This window comes from Macrosteles quadrilineatus, unplaced genomic scaffold (genome assembly GCF_028750875.1).
Source record: "Macrosteles quadrilineatus isolate MER2022 unplaced genomic scaffold, UCM_ALF_1.0 Scaffold_7__1_contigs__length_78375512, whole genome shotgun sequence".
NCBI lineage: Eukaryota > Metazoa > Arthropoda > Insecta > Hemiptera > Cicadellidae > Macrosteles > Macrosteles quadrilineatus.
This window is the reverse complement of record NW_026542600.1, coordinates 66,224,883-66,243,179: the sequence shown is the minus strand read 5'-3', so window position 1 is coordinate 66,243,179 and position 18,297 is coordinate 66,224,883. Positions and strand designations below refer to the sequence as shown.

Genomic DNA, 18,297 nt, shown 5'->3' with positions numbered 1-18,297 from the left:
TTTTGCAACATAGTCACTTCGATGTATTATTGTCTGTCGATATTTGGCCATTCTAGCAACGGGTATAAGTTTAGGATTTACTTTTTATTTATTTCACAATTTTGAAACAAAATGAGGTTTTCTGGGTATTTCTGGGAGATTCCTGGAATTTAACGGGTAAAGTGCAAGCTGAGGTCAGGTACCTGCTCCCTAGAAACCTACCCTCACAACACACAATAGGGGCAGCCCAGGCCGAGTGTCCTCTTCCCGTTTCTTCCTGTTCTCCCTCGGCCAGCTCCCTTCTCCCTGAGAACGAGAACTTATCAGAGAACTGATCACCTCATGGAATTGTTCACCGAATTGCTGCGTAGTTTTTTCGAAGAGTACTGTGTGGCAGAAATGTCATATCTTAACCTAACCTAACCTAACCTCAGACTCCAAAAATATTTACTACAATATTATTATATTATATAAAAAGGCAATAATACCTGTTTAAATTATTTTAATATAGACAAGTGTGTAATAAAGACAAGTGCTGACAAATTTACACGGAGTAAATATTTCCGTGGACGATTACATAAGCCGATCCGTTCACTGGCCCACTAGTTCACTATGTGTCCGGGGTTAGAGTGATGGGTATTAGGCAGGGAGAACGGGGAAATTCCAATCAGTCCTACTGTCGCACCCTCGGAAAATACAGCATGACTGCTCCAGGGGGCCCAGGCTGGCCCAGCCGGTCAGATTCAGTACTGTTGTCGCATTACCACTGCAGGTAGGCCCCATCTCCTCCCCACTATAGTCTTACCTTGTTTGTACTCTGTAAACCTTGGTTGGTGGTTTCTATGATCTCCACTTTATCAGAGTAGAGGTATTTAATCAGTCTGTATTAAATAAAAATTTTCTATTTGGTTTATACCAGTACAAACTTCACTCTTTCAGGAAATGACTCAATTTGCTTAGTTTAAATACATGGACTGCAGTTACAAAGTTACATAGTATATGTGGTATACATAGGACAGAATTAAAGACATCACAACAGTGTTTTCATATGAATAAAAACAGTTACTTTATTTAAAAGGCTTTTATATATAAATATATATACATGTATCACAAGAAAGAATTTAAAACAATTACAACAAGATCACAATCTTATTTTCATGACAAGGGTATCTGAATGGAAAGTCTATCTCGGAGCTTACATAATTCTGCACATCGTTTTTCATTCAGTGAATGCAAGTTTTTACCGACCGGTTCTGGAAGAGAGTCACTTATCTTGCAGGAATTTGCACACACTCTGTATAAAGCCTTGTGGAGGGCATGCAGTACCGGGTTGATTTCTCCGTAGTTGTCGCATATAGTTGGGCCAAGAGGGTCATGGCGATCTCCCTTGTGGGGTTTATTAAGACCATATTCTCCCATATGACAGCCCTGAAATAAAATTAAGATCCGTTAACGTTTGTCATAATAGAACCAAAACAAAAATTTAAAGTGTGAAAATTTTTTAATTCCGCAATCTCAGTTACTGATACTAACTTGAATATTCAAGGGTACCATACCATTGAGTGTGGTACCAAAACATTAAAACTAAAATGTATGCTGATTGGGAACTTATAAAGATTTTATTGTATCTATAAAAACATAATTTAATAAATTGGATTACTTTGTGATGAGCTAAGAGGGTATTTATTTAAAGGAATTAAGAGGGCTTAAATAACAAAAAATATTAATGTAATGGAGACTGTATAATAAAGTCTCTAAGGGCTCTCATCGGCCTAAAGCGAGCTAGCTCAAATCTGAATAAGCGCAAATATATTTACTTCATCCACTCTTCTAACTGGTTCCTACCCAAATGCAACGATTAGTCTCGTGAACCATGTAAAGAAAAAGTATGAAATCTGATTAGATTCTAGAGGTTTTAGGGTCAGCAACTATTTAAGTCGACCATCAGTTGACGAACAGGTATAAAAAATAAGATGAGGATACTTTTTGTAAAGGGTGGAGAGAGTTCAGAGGTGGTTGTAGCTGTAAGCATTTGGACAGTATTTAGGATTTCTTTCGTGGTGGAGGCTGGCTGTGTTCATTCATTAGTATTTTTTCAAGCAGAGTGACCAAATAAGTTAAGGGAAATTTGAATGTGAATAGCTGAATGTCAAACTGATAGGAGATGTCATAAATCAAGGACAACGGTAAATCCTGCAAGTTTTAAGCATGCCAAGCAGCAAGCTAGGTTCCCTCAATTTTAATTTACTGTCTCAATGAAAATTGACAAATACTCACTGCTCAGAGTGCTGACCTTGTTGTACAAACGTGTAAGACTTTCTGTGAATTCACAAAGCTACTTATTTTATACATCACAACTCTTTTCTGCATACTCATCTATCACTTGGGAACAAAAAACCCGACCAAACCATTGTTGATGCGCAAAGAGAGTGTGACCGACAGTTTGAAAGCCCTCCTATTGCTAGACTGAGCGTAGACGATCTGACCACAGTGGAGGAGGAAGGTCTACTGAAATCTGACGATGACGACAAGCTCGCGAAAACTGGAAAGGAACGAAAAAATCTACTTTCCAGGGGCGAGTTGCGAAGACGGAGGATAGCGGATGTTTTATCCAAAGGCAAAGGCGAAAAGATCCTATCCTGAAGTGAGAGGAGGCTGGCGTGGGCTGCAAAGCAACCGAACCCTGCTCCCTGCAAAGCCATCTAGGATCCGGGAAACTGTTTGCTCCGGGAAACTAGGATGCTGGAAAAAAGCTGGGCGAGGGCGGCACCCCCAAAACGGACTCTGGTGAAGCCTCCAGGAAGAAAGGTGGAAAGAGGGGGTGTGAGCAACTGACAACTGAGGATGACGGGGGCGAGAAGAAGAAGACTAGGACAAGGTTGGGTGTTTCACAGAGAGCACTGGCACCAACCTATTCAGAGACACTGTCCATGGAGAAGATGGCCATCGCCAAATCTGAACACCCGGACAGGTAGCTGACGAAGACTAAAACCAACAAAATCAAGAGGGAGCTATCAAGGCAGCTAGTAATTCATGGCAAAGATGTCAGGATAAGCAGCTGCCATCTTGAAGCCGGAGCCTTGGTTGGTTGTGCTAATGTAGCCACAAAGGATCGGCATTATCTAGCAATTATGCGGCGACAAAGGTTGCAAAATAAGGGGTATATGATGACCACTCAGCGTCGGATCAGTCACATTGAATTTTTTCTTTTTTTTAAGAGGTTGGCGGCCTCTTTTAACCTTGCATTTGCCCGTCCACATAGACTATAACCACCCATGCGTGGAACGTTTACAGCAATGCAAGTAGTGAGCCGGTGCAGTACAAAGGTGAACTGTACTGATAAATTTTAGTGGCAGTGACCAGGATCCGAACCCACGACATCGCTGCCCTGGGCCCGAAGTCCGCGACGCTACCGACTGAGCCACCGACATACTAAAGGCTCAAGGCTAAAGGCTAATTTATTAAAGGCTCAATCTGTACAAAAGATACCTACAGGAACGTGAGAAGGACTGACTGGAACCATTATCAAGAGGTGCTAGGGGACGGACTAAGCCAATTAAAAGACACAAAAGGGCATGGGGTGGAGAGTATGGCGAGTTCTTTGAATGCGACCATAGTAAGCTTGTACCAAGAAACTTGCCCAGAGACTGTAAAGAACATGCGCAGGCAGACCTGCTGGTGTAACAGTGGGTTAGAGGCTCTGAGGAGGAAGGTTTGCAGACTGTATAACGTAGCAAAGCGTACAGGAAACTGGAACAACTACTCGAGGATGCTCACTATTTATAATAGGACAATTAGGAGAGCTAAGGAAGAGTCATGGAGAGAATTCTGTCAGAACATGTAAACTGTTTCTGAATGGGCAAAGCTCTATTGAGTCGTAGCTCGAGGCCAAGCCCTTCCTTGTTCCTTTAGGAAAAATGCTTATGGAGGATGGCACATATACGGATCACCCAGAAGAAGTGCTGGAGAGCCTGTTGAGCACTCACTTCCCAGGATCCTTGCAACTGCAGAACACAGTCCAAGATGAGATGGAAAGAGGGACTAGCGTGCGGACGAAAAGGGAAGATTGAGTTTGCGCTAGGGCTGTGATCACCTTTACGGGTATAAAATGGGCTCTTATGGCATTTCAACCATTTAAAGCTCCTGGTACCGATGGCATCTACCCGATGTTCTTGCAGGTGGGTGGGAACCAGTTGATACTCCCTTTGGTGCGTCTGTTCAGGACCAGCTTAGCCAGTGGAGTAATACCAACAGCATGGAGGACCACAAGGGTGGTATTCATACCGAAACCTGGAAGGGACACATAAGCTGAGCTTTTAGACCTACCAACCTTAAATCGTTTCACCTGAAGACCATGGAGAAATTAGTGGATGGACGAATAAAGGTTAGGATCCTTCTAAGCTGTCCTTTGCACCCAAACCAACATGCCTATCAGAAAGGAAAGTCATGCAAAACAGCCCTGCATGCACTGGTTTGCAAGATTGAAAATGCTATCTCGAACATGGATATCGCGGTGGCGGCATTTCTTGATATAGGAGCTTTTGACAACAGGGCTGCACTTGCTCTATTGTATCAAACCTGGAATGTGAAAAGCACTGTTGTGAGGTGGGTAGGCAACATGCTCAAAAGTAGGAGAGCGCAAGCTTACTCAGTGTGGGATGGTGAGAGAGGTCAAGGCCCAAAGAGGGTGTCCACAGGGTGGCGTCTTGTCACCAAATTTATGGAATCTGGTGGTTGATGATCTAGTGGTTGGGAAGACATGGGGTCTAAGGCCACAAATGACTAACTGGCTATGAACTAGGGTTGCAAAACCGATGATGATGTATTGCTCGGTAGTCTGGTGGACCAAGGTAATCCAAAATACCAATACTACCATATAGTAAAAAGACTACAAAAGATCCAGCGAGAGGCATGCCTTAGCATCACAGGAGCCATGAGAGGCAGCCCCAGAAGTAGTGCTAAACCTCCCACCTCTCGACATCATTTTGAAAGGGGAGACAAGGATGGCAACCTACAGAATGATTTTCAGCAGCAACTGAAAGTATAACACCTCCAGTGAACATAAAAGGATTAGAATTCATTTCCTACTACTGGAACGTTAGTTATTAATAAATAATAATAATGTTACCTTCTTCCGTTCCAAATGATCGTAGTTATTCTTACGACGCGTTTCGTCAGCACAGTGACATCATCAGGTATCCGCTATCGCTTCGTCTTGAATATATTAACATAAAACAGTCATTGCACAATACACAAACACACATTTAATACATTTAAAGACCGGTCGTTGTTGTCGTCGCGGTGGCCACAACTCACGTACGCACATGAATAATTCGTCGTCGCCCAGAATTAGTCATGTGCGTACGTGAGTTGTGGCCACCGCGACGACAACAACGACCGGTCTTTAAATGTATTAAATGTGTGTTTGTGTATTGTGCAATGACTGTTTTATGTTAATATATTCAAGACGAAGCGATAGCGGATACCTGATGATGTCACTGTGCTGACGAAACGCGTCGTAAGAATAACTACGATCATTTGGAACGGAAGAAGGTAACATTATTATTATTTATAAAAGGATTGTTGACAATATGCAGATGGACAACTTGGAAATGTTACCAGAAAGGATGATGAAGATCACAGATCTAGAAAATCCTTATAATGTCAACATTGTTGACAGGGCTGCCTGGTATAAAGGTGGACCTGATTACATGAAAACGGGAATCACTTTGTGTACAGATGGCTCGAAAAATCCAACGGGCACTGGGACGGGAATATACAAAGTCTGACCCAAGGCGCAGTTTTGCGTAAGCCTGGGGAAACTGGCCACTGTATTCCAGGCAGAAGTTGTTGCCCTGTCCAATTGTGCAAGAGTGTGTTTGAAGTGTGGTCTAACAGGCCACACCATATACATGAACTCGGACAGCAAAGCAGCGCTAATGGCACTTGACAGTTTTGACTTTACCTCTAAGGCAGTATGGGACTGTTATCAGGCCATGAAAGCCCTGGGAGAGAACATCAAGGTTATCCTTAGTTGGGTTCCAGAGCACAAAGGTATAGCTGGCAATGAGGGAGCTGACAAGCCTGGCCCTCTGTTAAAAAAAATGGCAACAGTTTTTTTTTTTTTTAAGAGTAGATAACGGCTTAGACCACAGAAACTTAATCACATAACATGATACGTAATTAAATTTTGGGAGCGTCAATCATTCACATATTTTTTTTCTGCTATGATGAGACCACTTGTTGCATAAGGGTGGAAATAAACTAGAATAGTAGTGGAAAAAGTAAAGAAAGAACGTGGGTCACAGATTTGGACTAGCTCATTTAGCCACGATGGGAGGCCTTAATTTACCGACGACCCTTGTATTTTCAAAATGAAAGGGTATAATCCCCTTTTTTTAATGTTGTAAAACAGCTCACTTGTATTAAAACAATACACCTTAGATTGATCAGCTATCCATTGATTATTTTTTTGTGGATAGGTTTTTTTATATAATTTGTTTTTTATTCCCAGATGTAAAAATAATCAGAACATGCGATTAATTTTTGGATAGAGCTGGAAATTTAAAAAAAACTTGTAATTTATTTTTGTAATTCTGAGATTTCCTGTTACAATTGAGAAAAGAAGACGAAAATTTACTCTGTACAGTACCTCAAAAAATCTCCAACTCCTTCTGATTAGTTTTGATGATTAGGCCTACATTTAAAAAGCTAACAACTCTTGAACAAATATATTTGGTAAAGTGTTTATTTGTTTTCTTACCAATTCATGGAAATGATTACATTCCCACACCTGTAAGCATTCCGCAAAATCATTTTCGCTTTATTCATTCACGGTCGCTAAATCGGCTGTTAATTTTGGGGTTTCTATAAATCACTAACATCCTGTAATGCATCTATGAAAGTGATTGGTGTGAAAAAGCAAGCATAACCTTAATGACATTTGATATACAACTAAAAATTTAATCTGTGTGTTATGATAATTTAATTACCGGTGTTAAGGAAAGATCATGTGTGTATTATGAGCATAAAAACAGTGATTGCCGCTCTAAAATGTATGGTTGTTATCTACAGTGAGCGGCAATGACGTACTTTTTGCTCTTAATACACAAATAGCTATTCCACAATGGTTTTAAATAAATTGCTAAAAATGTGATTTCCTACAACAGCAGCAACTGCAGCACTGTGTTTTTTGAACCCAGTGACAAGACCTGTATTATACAGTAATTATTTACCTATTTTGCCTGAAGGTCTTGTAGTTTGAACTAATACTCAATGCGCATTTCGCCGCTCAGTGCGGCATCTTCATGGAGTATCTTCTTAAACACTACTGTTACTATGTACATATTTACACTATATTTTTCAATCACTAACCGGTCACATTCCCGGTCGCGGTTGCCCGGCGACGGCGACACGAGCGGCGGGGTACATTTCGTACATGGCAAAATAGGTAAATAATTACTGCAGCACTGTGTTTGTGTGAGTAGTGTCGCAACACCTCATAGCTACTGCAGGGATTGGTCAACGTCAACGTGGTACATGAGGATCCCCACGAGGCAAGATCTCATAGTTTTTATAGGAAGTCAGATATTGTCACCAAATTAATAAACTCTATCAGCAATCTGAAACGCACTGTCTCCCATTAGCTATTCAACAACCCTTACCATTGGCAAGCGGTGGAAGTTGCTATGATATCTTATGGGGAAAATGTTTTGAATTTAATTCATACAAAAATAGTAAATAAATGTTTAAAAACAACATTAAATAATTGATCATTAAAAATGTGGAAATATTTTTACATTTGTTAGTGTAAAAGAAAAAGTGTTTCCAATTTTAAAACCCCACTTGCTATGGGGATAAAAAGTCTACACAATTTTGAATCTCAAATATATGAACTATCAGTTGATGGTAAACATTTTGACTTGTGCTTGTATCATCTAAGCTTCATAGTATAAACACTTTCTGTCAACGAAGCTAAGTTAACTCAGTGCCTCAAAACTTCATTCCCAAGTAGCAAAAATCGTTGGCAAATCGTTGGCCCAACGTTTCTGTCGATCGTTGGCCAACGGTATGTTTTGGCACTCAGTCTTACGGTTGGCCAACCAACCAATTTTTGCGGAAGGGCCAACCATCCCATTGGGCATAAACATAAAAAACACAAAATAATAAAGATTTTGTATGAAAAGCATAATTATGAGTTGAGTAAATTGATTAAATAGTTCATAAAAACTTATTTTGAAAATAAAACGAGTTAAATTTTTTGGCCGGGTCGGGTCTCGAACCCGGTATCTTCGACGTGTGAGCCTCACGCCTTACCTCTGAGCTAACTGTGCTTGTTGATCAAGAGTGTTTTCAAGTGGTGAAAGAGTAGCCGACAGGTGCAATGGTCACAATTAATACTTAAATATTTTTGATGCTACAGTATAATATGATTCTGTTAATCTGTTTAGTCCTCAAGTAGTTGAATTGTTTTTCTGGTAGTTGGAGAGGATACTAGTATTTGAATATAGATTATTACCATTAGATTAGTAGGCTACTGTTATAATTGATTGTTATATAATTAATTAATCTTTTCTCTATAACTATTAAAAACTTGCTAAAATAAGTTAAAGAATATTTAAAAATATGAATTATAATAATTATTATATGTTAAGCAGGTGTTCCCCACTGTATCTAGTAAACATCATCTGACTACATTCATTATTGATCCAAATTTTTACAATATTTGTCTTATATTCTGCTGCCATAACATTTATGTACTTTTAAATAAATCAATTTGTTAAAATTCGTTTTAGAATGTTTTATACTTAAACCCAACGAATGCCCAACGATTCTATCCTTTGTAGGGCCAACGAATACCAGTTTCCGTTGGGCCAACGTTGGCAAATCGTTAATATTTCTGCCAACCATTTCCCAACCGTGCCGACCATTTCCCAACGTTGGGCCAACGATGTGTGCTACTTGGGTTTAATCTCATAGATACGAGTACTACCAAATAACCCTGGCTAAGAAGCAAATTAACATAGGTCCCCATAAAGCACCAATCAACAACACTAAACATTAGGTGAAATACCTGAGAAAGAACCATTCCAACCAGGAGAAACAGGAAAAACACTGATAACTGCAGATGATTCATTATTTTGCCAGCTGAAGGTGAAGTTTCTGAGGAAGGGTTCTGACCCATACACTAGGGATGTGCGAAGTACATGTGTGATAGTAGCTGCAGATTGTCTCTTGAGGTCATCGTGATATCATGATAGAGTGTTATAGATAAGACACTCTTAGAGATAAGTCCATTACCAATAGATCAACTGGAATATGTATATAACTAACTACAATATATTACATCAGATTACTGTAATCAGATTTTCTCCCACTGCACAAAAAGATTCTGCCTTTATGCAGGTAAGGGCTCATGGAATAATTTGTAGAACAGCATATTTTTGTATATGCATGTTTTAAATGAAAAGTTAAGTCCTGAAAACATTAAACAGTTGTTATATAGTTTTTTAATTTTTTCGGAGCTGAGCCACTTCAAGGTGCTTAAATAGGGTTCTAGAAATCCAAAGAAAGAACTTTTATTTTCTTGACCTTGAGTTGCAGTCACTTATGCCTCAGAGATTTGCAAAGAGCACTGACCTCTAAACATACATTTGACACTATACAGCAAGCAGTGGTATTGCCAGGATTTAGTAGTGAACGACTATTGTCTTAAGATTATTGATTAAGGAAGAATAGCTGGATGAATATTTATAGTCTGTCTTTAACAGCTGATCCCATTGCTCTCATCTCCCATCTAGAGTATACTGCACTCTACCTAGGCCAAGGTCACATGGTCAACTGTATTGTATGGTCATTGATGTCCAGTTCACTGGGATACGCCACATGTTGATGTTGCAATGTTATGGTAAAGCCTCCATAACATCTGGTGTTTTGTTGTGACAAAGTGAATCAGTCTCAACAGAAGCATAATATACAAGGTTACATTACATGTATTACTCAATTTAGAGGTAGCATGAAAATTCCACTTATGTTACATAAATGTGACTCTGTATTGAATAATGATACATATTGTTACAGAGAATGAACATTTATTTAATTTATACTTTTGATATACAAATCACATAGGTAAAGGCCTGAATCATGTTACAGAGTGAACATGGAGGGATTTTGTTGTATTCAACATGTTATGCAGGGTGTATTTTATAAAACTCAATCAAAATTATTACAATAAGTACCGATAGTCACTGTTTGGACCAAAAAATGTTACAAACTGGGAGCTCTGCATCCCTTATTACGATCAGCTGATATACATTTTTGAATTGTTATGTCTACATAGTTTGATGTACGGTAATTTCGAATTTATTGAGAGTAAGATTTCACATGGTTTTCTCTAGAACTCAAGCCATGTTTAAGATTGATTAATGCACATTTATAGAACAAATTTTAGTTTCATTCACTAATTTACATAGCCTATTTTACAACCTGTAGTTGGTTTTTAGGTACTGTAATTTCACCTGGAAACCTAATTGCAAACCTGTCTTGACATAAAATGAATGATTTACTTTTAATGTAATCTTCTGCAATACCTACTGCTACTATTTGACCTTTCAATAGAACAATCTAAGTCTTATTTTACAAAAGATTCCTAATACACCGTAGAGAAAAATTACGGTTTTCTCTATATTTGTAATTTGGATGTGTTTTATAACAAACACCCTACATAAGTAGAAAAAAAACGACGTTCTAGAAAATAGTTTATTGGGATAAAAGATTTATCCGATAGGAGTTAAATTGCACAATACACACTATAAGTGGGGGTAACATAATATTTTTAGAATAGTATAAGATAGTTACATATGTAAGTAAAAATGTACAGATGTACATCAACAACATTAACAAGTTTTTGAAAACCTATTTGATTTAATATTGTGTTTTAAATATTATAAAGTTAAAATTAATATATGGCTTTAAAATTTAAATGAATATACATTACCTGTTGTATGTTGTGTCTTGTTCATGTCTTTGGTGGTGATAATGTATTTCAAAATTCCTTAAAGTCTTATAGAAATTGTTAAGTGATCGTATTCTGACTGTTCATCAGTTAATTCTGGACTTATCTTACAACACCTTGCAAACGGTCCAAAATGGCAATGTCTTAATAGGAATATTAATGGAACCGATATAAAGCAGGAAGTAAAAAATCTCTTGATAAATATTGAAGTTTAGTTATATTTGTATTGTTTTCTGCACTGTACTTGTATTTCTGGATTACATGTATATTCCTAAAAATGATCATCTCTTTCCCCTGTCCAATCAATGTGGCAGTGTTTCAGTTCGTCAGACACAAACCCTCTGAGTCCACGCAAGGCTTCATGGGCATTTTGTGATATATAATCTCCTACATCTTTAGCCAGGTGTAAACATCTGCACAACTTGTTCAGAGTTTTACAGCTGCAGCCATTATGTCCAGAAGATTTAGAATACTTTTGTGGACGAAAGTCTATAGAAGTTTCTGGACCCCCATTTTTTGAACTATTGTTTTCAACAAGAGACTTCAAAATTGATTTTAATTCATTGAACTGTTCATTTGACAATAAGCTATGAATTCCACTTTGATCCATGCCATCATTACGTGTAGGCTTGGGTGTATTACATTCACATGAACAACGTGTATTCCTGTTCATTGAATTCGGTTTTATTTTATATGACTGTGAGCCAAATTGTGATGAATGTATTTTGGTTTTCCCACAGTTTTCCTCCATTTGTGACTCTATGGACAAACATTTACTTGGGTCATTCATAGAACTACTTTCCCTTTCCATTGAACATTTTTTGTCAGTCATATAAGAAACTTTAGATGGGCTGAGGCCAAATCTTTTTGAAACCATACAGCAGCTATCAGTGGTTTCTTTGTCAAAATTGTGATCATTATCCCTCAACGTTTCTTGTCTATTATTATTACTTAGATCATGAAAACTTTGCTTGGCTTCATGATGAAATCCATCAACTTTAATGTTTGAAAGTGGAGCTTTGGATCGAATCTGTTCCTGTGGATGGTTATACATCTCTTGATGGTGTATTTGTCCTTCTGGATTAACAATATGTGATACAGGGTAGTATGGTTCTCCTCTGTAGCTATCCACTGGATCGTTAGGAATAAAATGTGGTTTTTCGTAATTAAGAAGACCACCATAATTGGTCTTTGACATGGTGAAAGTTTGTTCATGGTGCGGGAAATCATCGTGTGGCCTCTGATGCAGGGCTGGAGGTACTTGGTCATGATTCACCGACATGATTTCTTCTTTTTCCACAACATTTGGAGGTTCCAATTGAGTTTCTGGTTCTAATGTCGAGCTTCCAGGATACAATTCTGGGGATTCAAGATTTTCTGTGAAGCTAGTTTGTTCATCTGGATTGTACAAGTACTCCTGACCTAATTTATGTACTACAGCTTCTCCTTGGTAATGACCCGTGTCAAAACAACATTCAACTGGGTTATAGTGTAAGTATTCATGATTACATGGGTAGATTGGAAGTTGCTCTCCAAATGGATGAGGACTTGAGTAGAAAGGGATGGAATCATAAGATAATGGTGATCGTTGACGTCTAGGTAAACTTTTACCAATCACATCACCTGAAACAACAGAGTTTTTACCATTACGCTCTAAACAACCAACTTTTTAGATAACACAAATAATAATATAACAAGAATCTGTCTCAAATCTGGTAACACTTATATGGTTTGACAATATGAGATAACACTATGGAGGAAGCAGGGCCGGATTTGGAAAACACAGACCTCAAGGCTCCAAATCTGGTGCGGACCTTGGACAGTACAAACACCCTCGTGTTTAGGGGGAGGGGCTTTATACAGTTTGAAGATTTTAAAGAGAATTTGCAGTAAAAATTCTGTGTTGTCTGACCTGAATATAATAATGCTAGGTCAGTTACAATATAATGTTTGTACAGTACTCTTATCGATGAGAAATTTTATGACATTAGACAAAATTAATAACCTTGCTTCATAACTCAGGTAAAGATTAGCCACAAACTCAGACTCATTGACTTATTAACATTTAATTGTACATTTTGGTAACAAGAATAGATTATAGTTATTTGTGCAACTAGTGAGAAAAGTGAGCAATTGACTCACTCGAGAGAAATCCTTACTCACGAGCCGTAGGCGAGTGAGGAATGGTTTCTCGAGTGAGGCAATTGTACTTTGAACTCGAGTTGCACATTATACTTTTCCTACAGTTAACATAAAACAAATAAATTTGTGAAGAAACATAACCTATTTTTACACAGAAGTGAACTTTTAATATAACATTTAATGTGAAGTGACAAATACAACAGTACAACAGCTGACCAGCTGATTTACAGCCAGTGCTGCCAACGTATTTTGCGCGCATACGACGTTATGCCTGCATGTTACGCGCTCACTATTTCGTGCCTTCACGTTGCAAATCTGGAGTGAGACAAAGTAATTAGAGTGAGACAATGTTAACATTGTCTCACTGATGAGCGAATTGGCCACTTTGCTTTCTCAAATCAGTGAGAGAACATGTACATTGTTAGGTAACTGTAGGAAAAATAAATATTTAGTACTTTAGACGGTCTTGTATCAAGTATGTACATATGGTATGTTGGGGCAGGAACACAAAGGAAAGGACGTTTTCTCTCTGATATTTCCAAGAATCTTATAAAACTATAATAGGTGACCCATATTTTTTTAGTCATAACCCAATAATGGCTCTATGGGTTTCAATAACTTTAAATAGCACTCAAATCAGTTATCCCTATCCTGTTATAGCGATGAAATCGTAAACGTTTCTTGTGATTACGGCAAAATTGTGGACATGCCTTTCTTGTTTGTGTTGTGCAAATGGTAATACTCATATGTGTCTTACCCATAGATTAACGATTGACATTATCTGATAAAAAAAAAATCTAGTATAAATGGAATACCCCACCAAAAAACAAAGAACAATACAACAAAGAAACCTAGAATTTATAGGAACTCCATCATCAATCTGGAAAGAAAATATTCGTAAAAAGAAGAGAGTTTCTTTATGACAATAATTGATAAATCTATCCATCAAATCCAATATATTATATTAGCAATAATTTTTTTATACGCAACAAAAAATATTTTCACTTACCATGTTTGTTTGAGATTTTCTTGTTGTTAATATGATCAGTAGATTCAAAGGTACTTCCACAATAAACCAATACTACATTGCATAGCACCTGGGGAAGTTCACAATTGTAAAACAATAAGAAAAGAAGCATTAAAAATTTTAGATAAATATTTCCATGGAACTGGAACGCTCTTACTTTTAAGCATGGAGTTTCTCAAGGATCTATTATAAGCCCTTTTCATAATTTACTAAATTGCAAGGATATTCAAAACTACCTCGAAACATAAATTTAATAAATATTCAACAACAAAAATTTTCAAAAGATGACTAAAAAATCCATAATATCTCCAAAATAGCAATAATTTATACTTAGGCCATATGCATTCAGCAAGTATGGCAGATTAATTGTAGAACAACACAGAACTTAGTATTATTGCCATGATTGAAAATAAATACAAAAAATTAAATACAAGTTACCAATATTATATTATTTGATCATATAAGACTTAAGTTTAAATTTATGTAGGGCATTTACTAAAAATTTTTGTTTGTCACATAAGTCTTCATTATTGGTCCATAAAATATTTTTTTCATCCTGAACTAAGAGAAAAACCTATAAGAAATTCAAAACTTCGGTGTGAGATTTGATTTAAGTTGTGTTTTATTCATTTTCTCAGTGACAAGACATAGAAAATAGAGTTATTTGTTACCTTATGTTTAATAGTCTTTGTTCTTGAATGTTTTTAGGAAACACCTAAAAATATCTTGGAAGAACAAAGGTAGATATGAGTTTCACAAACAAGGTACGGTAACAAATAACTCAACTCACTTTTGATTAAAGTGAAGCAGTTTTATGAAATTAAGGGTAATTTTTTAAATTCAATGCATCTTATAATAGCTGTCACTTTGGCTGTCATTTTGGACTCGGTTGTCTGTTTGAGTTCAGGTTTGCGGCATTGTATTTTACTAACAAATACCTATAGAGGCTTGGTTTCTTTGAACCACGCAGCATCACTGTGGGATGCGGGATGCGCGATGACGTAATCACGCAAAAGTCTGTCACAGCTATTGCTACGGGGGTGTTTTCTCTGACTTCATGTGCGCAATTCTCAGTGATTCCCGCCAATTTAGTAATGTGTGATCCCTTTGCGTAACGCAATGAAGTCTGGGATACCAGACTTTTTGCGTGGCACGCAGTAGTTATTCCCATCTGTTCATGTGTTAGTGACTGATAATTGTGTTGTTAATGAAACTGCAACTATGAAATCCAAGGTTTTTACTGCCAAGTTTTATGAAAAGTTTTCAGTACTATATTGTTTCACCCAAAAGAACTACAAGAACAATGGAATCAAGAAAAATGGTTGACAGTTAATAGTGTCAAGCAGAACTTTTAAAATGGTGAAATAGGTTTTTAGCGAATTTTCCATATATGGAATAAGCTATTACCGTAGTTCTCATACTCATACTCATACTCTAAGCAACTGTTTGAATGCATAAAAAAATCCCTAAGCTTAGCTTCATTGTTCAATTAAATGCCTGGTAATTAGAATTCTAAAACACCCTTCTTCCATATGCTCTTCATTTACTAGATTCACTGGTAAATTTTCTTCATTTTCAGCAGAAAAGCTACGGCAACGAGTCATGGCTGAAGAAATAATCGTGCGCTGCGAGGATGGGGTCATAGAAAACACCCTAATTTTTTACCACCCACGCGTGATTCCAGCGTATCACAAATCACGGATCACGCAATAACGCAGCGTGGTTCAGAGAAACCAAGGCTTAATTTGATGTGCATATTAACCTATATGCTTACATTTAAGATTTTCTTCTGACTCCTAGCGGGCCCTCCCCCTGAGGAGGTAGCACATCACCGAATAATGTATTAAAATGATTTTAATGCCCAGGAACTGTGCACTAAGTTTTGAAGCTCTATCTTTATTACTTTTTGAAATATTTAACCGCCCTAGGACTTTTTTTCCTCTCTATATAATATATACTCAAATTTAGATTTGCTGACTGCAACAAATATGCTTGTACACAACTGTAGACAGTAAAGTTGCAAACACAATATTGCATCAGCATAAAAGCAGTAGCCTAAATATGTCAACTAAACAGTCTAAATAAGTTTGTACGTCACAACTCTAACAACGAGGATTGTGGATTGCTCGACTTTGTTCTGATAACAAAAATATAGTTTCAGTGGCTAATAGTCGATTGAGTCTTGAATCATACAGGTCTTTTAATCAAAGTATACAAGGTTGCAAATCTGTACTATAATATTGAAAGAATTTTGTGAACTCAATTTTGTGTAAATAAAAATTTGAGTAGGCTCTTGTATCTTTTTCCTTTAATGGGTGGAGTATAACTAACTTTTCACATAGAATTAGATTAAAATACCAACAGCATTAAATTAGTTTAACTCAATAATGGTTTTCTTTGTTACATTGTTAATTGAAGTACTGGTACATTAATTCTTTGTATCCCCTTTATTGGAGAAAATTAATGAATATCATGGTGTTGTAATGTTTAAGTTACCGTTTTCCATGACCCGACAAAATGTATTTCACATCATTACTAACCTTGCAGTAGTCTATTTTGGATCCTACCCCCAAAAAGATTGTAATACATCAACAATAGGTTAACTTAGAAAAACCGATTTAATCAAACATATATACTATATGCTATATGAAGTAAGTATTGTACTAAGTACAGTATATAAAAGCATCACATGCGGATCGTGGTTTTGCTGATTTAATCTTTGATTCTATTTGCAAAGTCGAATCCATTATCATGATATTTCAGATCATTTTCTTTTTACTGACATAAACTTATCATTGACAAGTAAACATATTTCACACACACAAAGTAGTTCACATTGAAAATATTATATGAAAACCGTTAGTACATTTACGGAGATTACCATATGTTTTTGTATACTTTTCAATCATGCGACTAAAATATATAAAACAAAGCTACGGGTGAGATACATATCATGCCATCCATAATTTAAAGGTTGCAAAGAAAAATTATACAACAAATATGAAAAGTAGGGCTCTTTATCCTCAAAGTTAAGTTTACGAACTAACTCCCAAAAGATTGTGTAATTGACTGGTAAATTGTCAAATATATAATTTATGCTGTATATACTTACCAATATTGAAGATACGGACTTCATGGTGAAGCCCCAGAATGCGGAACATAACTCAGAGCTAACTCAGGTTTCAAGGTCAAAGCCTCCTGATATCCACTTCCTTATCAATTTCGTGCTGAGTGCTTGGTGCATGAAAGGTCACCTGTTATTTATTGTTAGTTTGTTGGTACATGTCAACATCTATGTACAGTGAGGTACGTAGATATACAGAATGTAGGTCACAGATAGGAAAATGAAGAAAATAGGACATATGTATAGTCAATGTGACATAGCCCTGTGTGGTAAACTGGTGGAAATCTGACATAAACTGTTGAAATATTAAATTATTTGTTAACTTATTTACTAGCCTTTGTTTTTGCAGGTTAGTTTTTTCCTCCGATATATTTCACAAAATTGTGTGACATCCTCAGGTAGTAGAGAAGATCTATTTACATAATCAGGTATAAATATATAATGTACAATCGTACACTATACACACTAACACACACTGCACAACGACGTTAAGTTAATGTCGCAGCATCTTCACGAGCGAGAGACTAGGTCTGTTGGGGTGTGTAACTTTCACTGTTGCAGTGTTGCCAAATCGTTTAGAAATTCAGTTGGTGCTGTATTTTCTATTTCATAAATGGTTTTTAAAATTACAGAACTGTTAAAATAAACTGTAAATAACTGTAAATTTCTTTTTTGTTTAGTAATTTGTCTGGTCCATTTTCCATCCCAACAGAACCTAGACTCTTAACCTGCAAAACCAACCCTTCCCCAAAGTAGGTCAATGAACAAAGACAGTGCGAGTACGAATTCCTACAAGTGTCCACTGCACGTTCAGGCCTGCGAAGATGCCGCGACATTAATTTAACATCGTTGTGCCATATGTATATACTATACAATTATGTAAATATAACTTCTCTATACTCCTTAGGTTGCCATACACCGTGGCAAAATATATTGGAGGAAACAACTAACCTGCACAAAGGCTGCAAACCTTAATATATCTTTGACAGTTACTTTTGCTCAAAGACTGTA

At 37.0% G+C, this 18,297-nt stretch overlaps 1 protein-coding gene across 1 annotated transcript; it reads right to left on the bottom strand.

Annotated features, from left to right (window-relative positions):
• Window positions 1-1,020: 1,020 nt before the first annotated feature.
• LOC128998257 (uncharacterized) lies at window positions 1,021-17,331 on the bottom strand. The gene is made up of 4 exons (XM_054424311.1): window positions 17,275-17,331; window positions 14,145-14,232; window positions 10,976-12,616; window positions 1,021-1,407 (listed from the first exon to the last, which is right to left on the bottom strand). The coding sequence occupies exons 1-3, from the start codon at window positions 17,296-17,298 to the stop codon at window positions 11,265-11,267; spliced, it is 1,464 nt and encodes a 487-aa protein (XP_054280286.1). The 5' UTR covers window positions 17,299-17,331; the 3' UTR covers window positions 1,021-1,407; window positions 10,976-11,264.
• Between the last annotated feature and the right edge of the window lie 966 nt (window positions 17,332-18,297).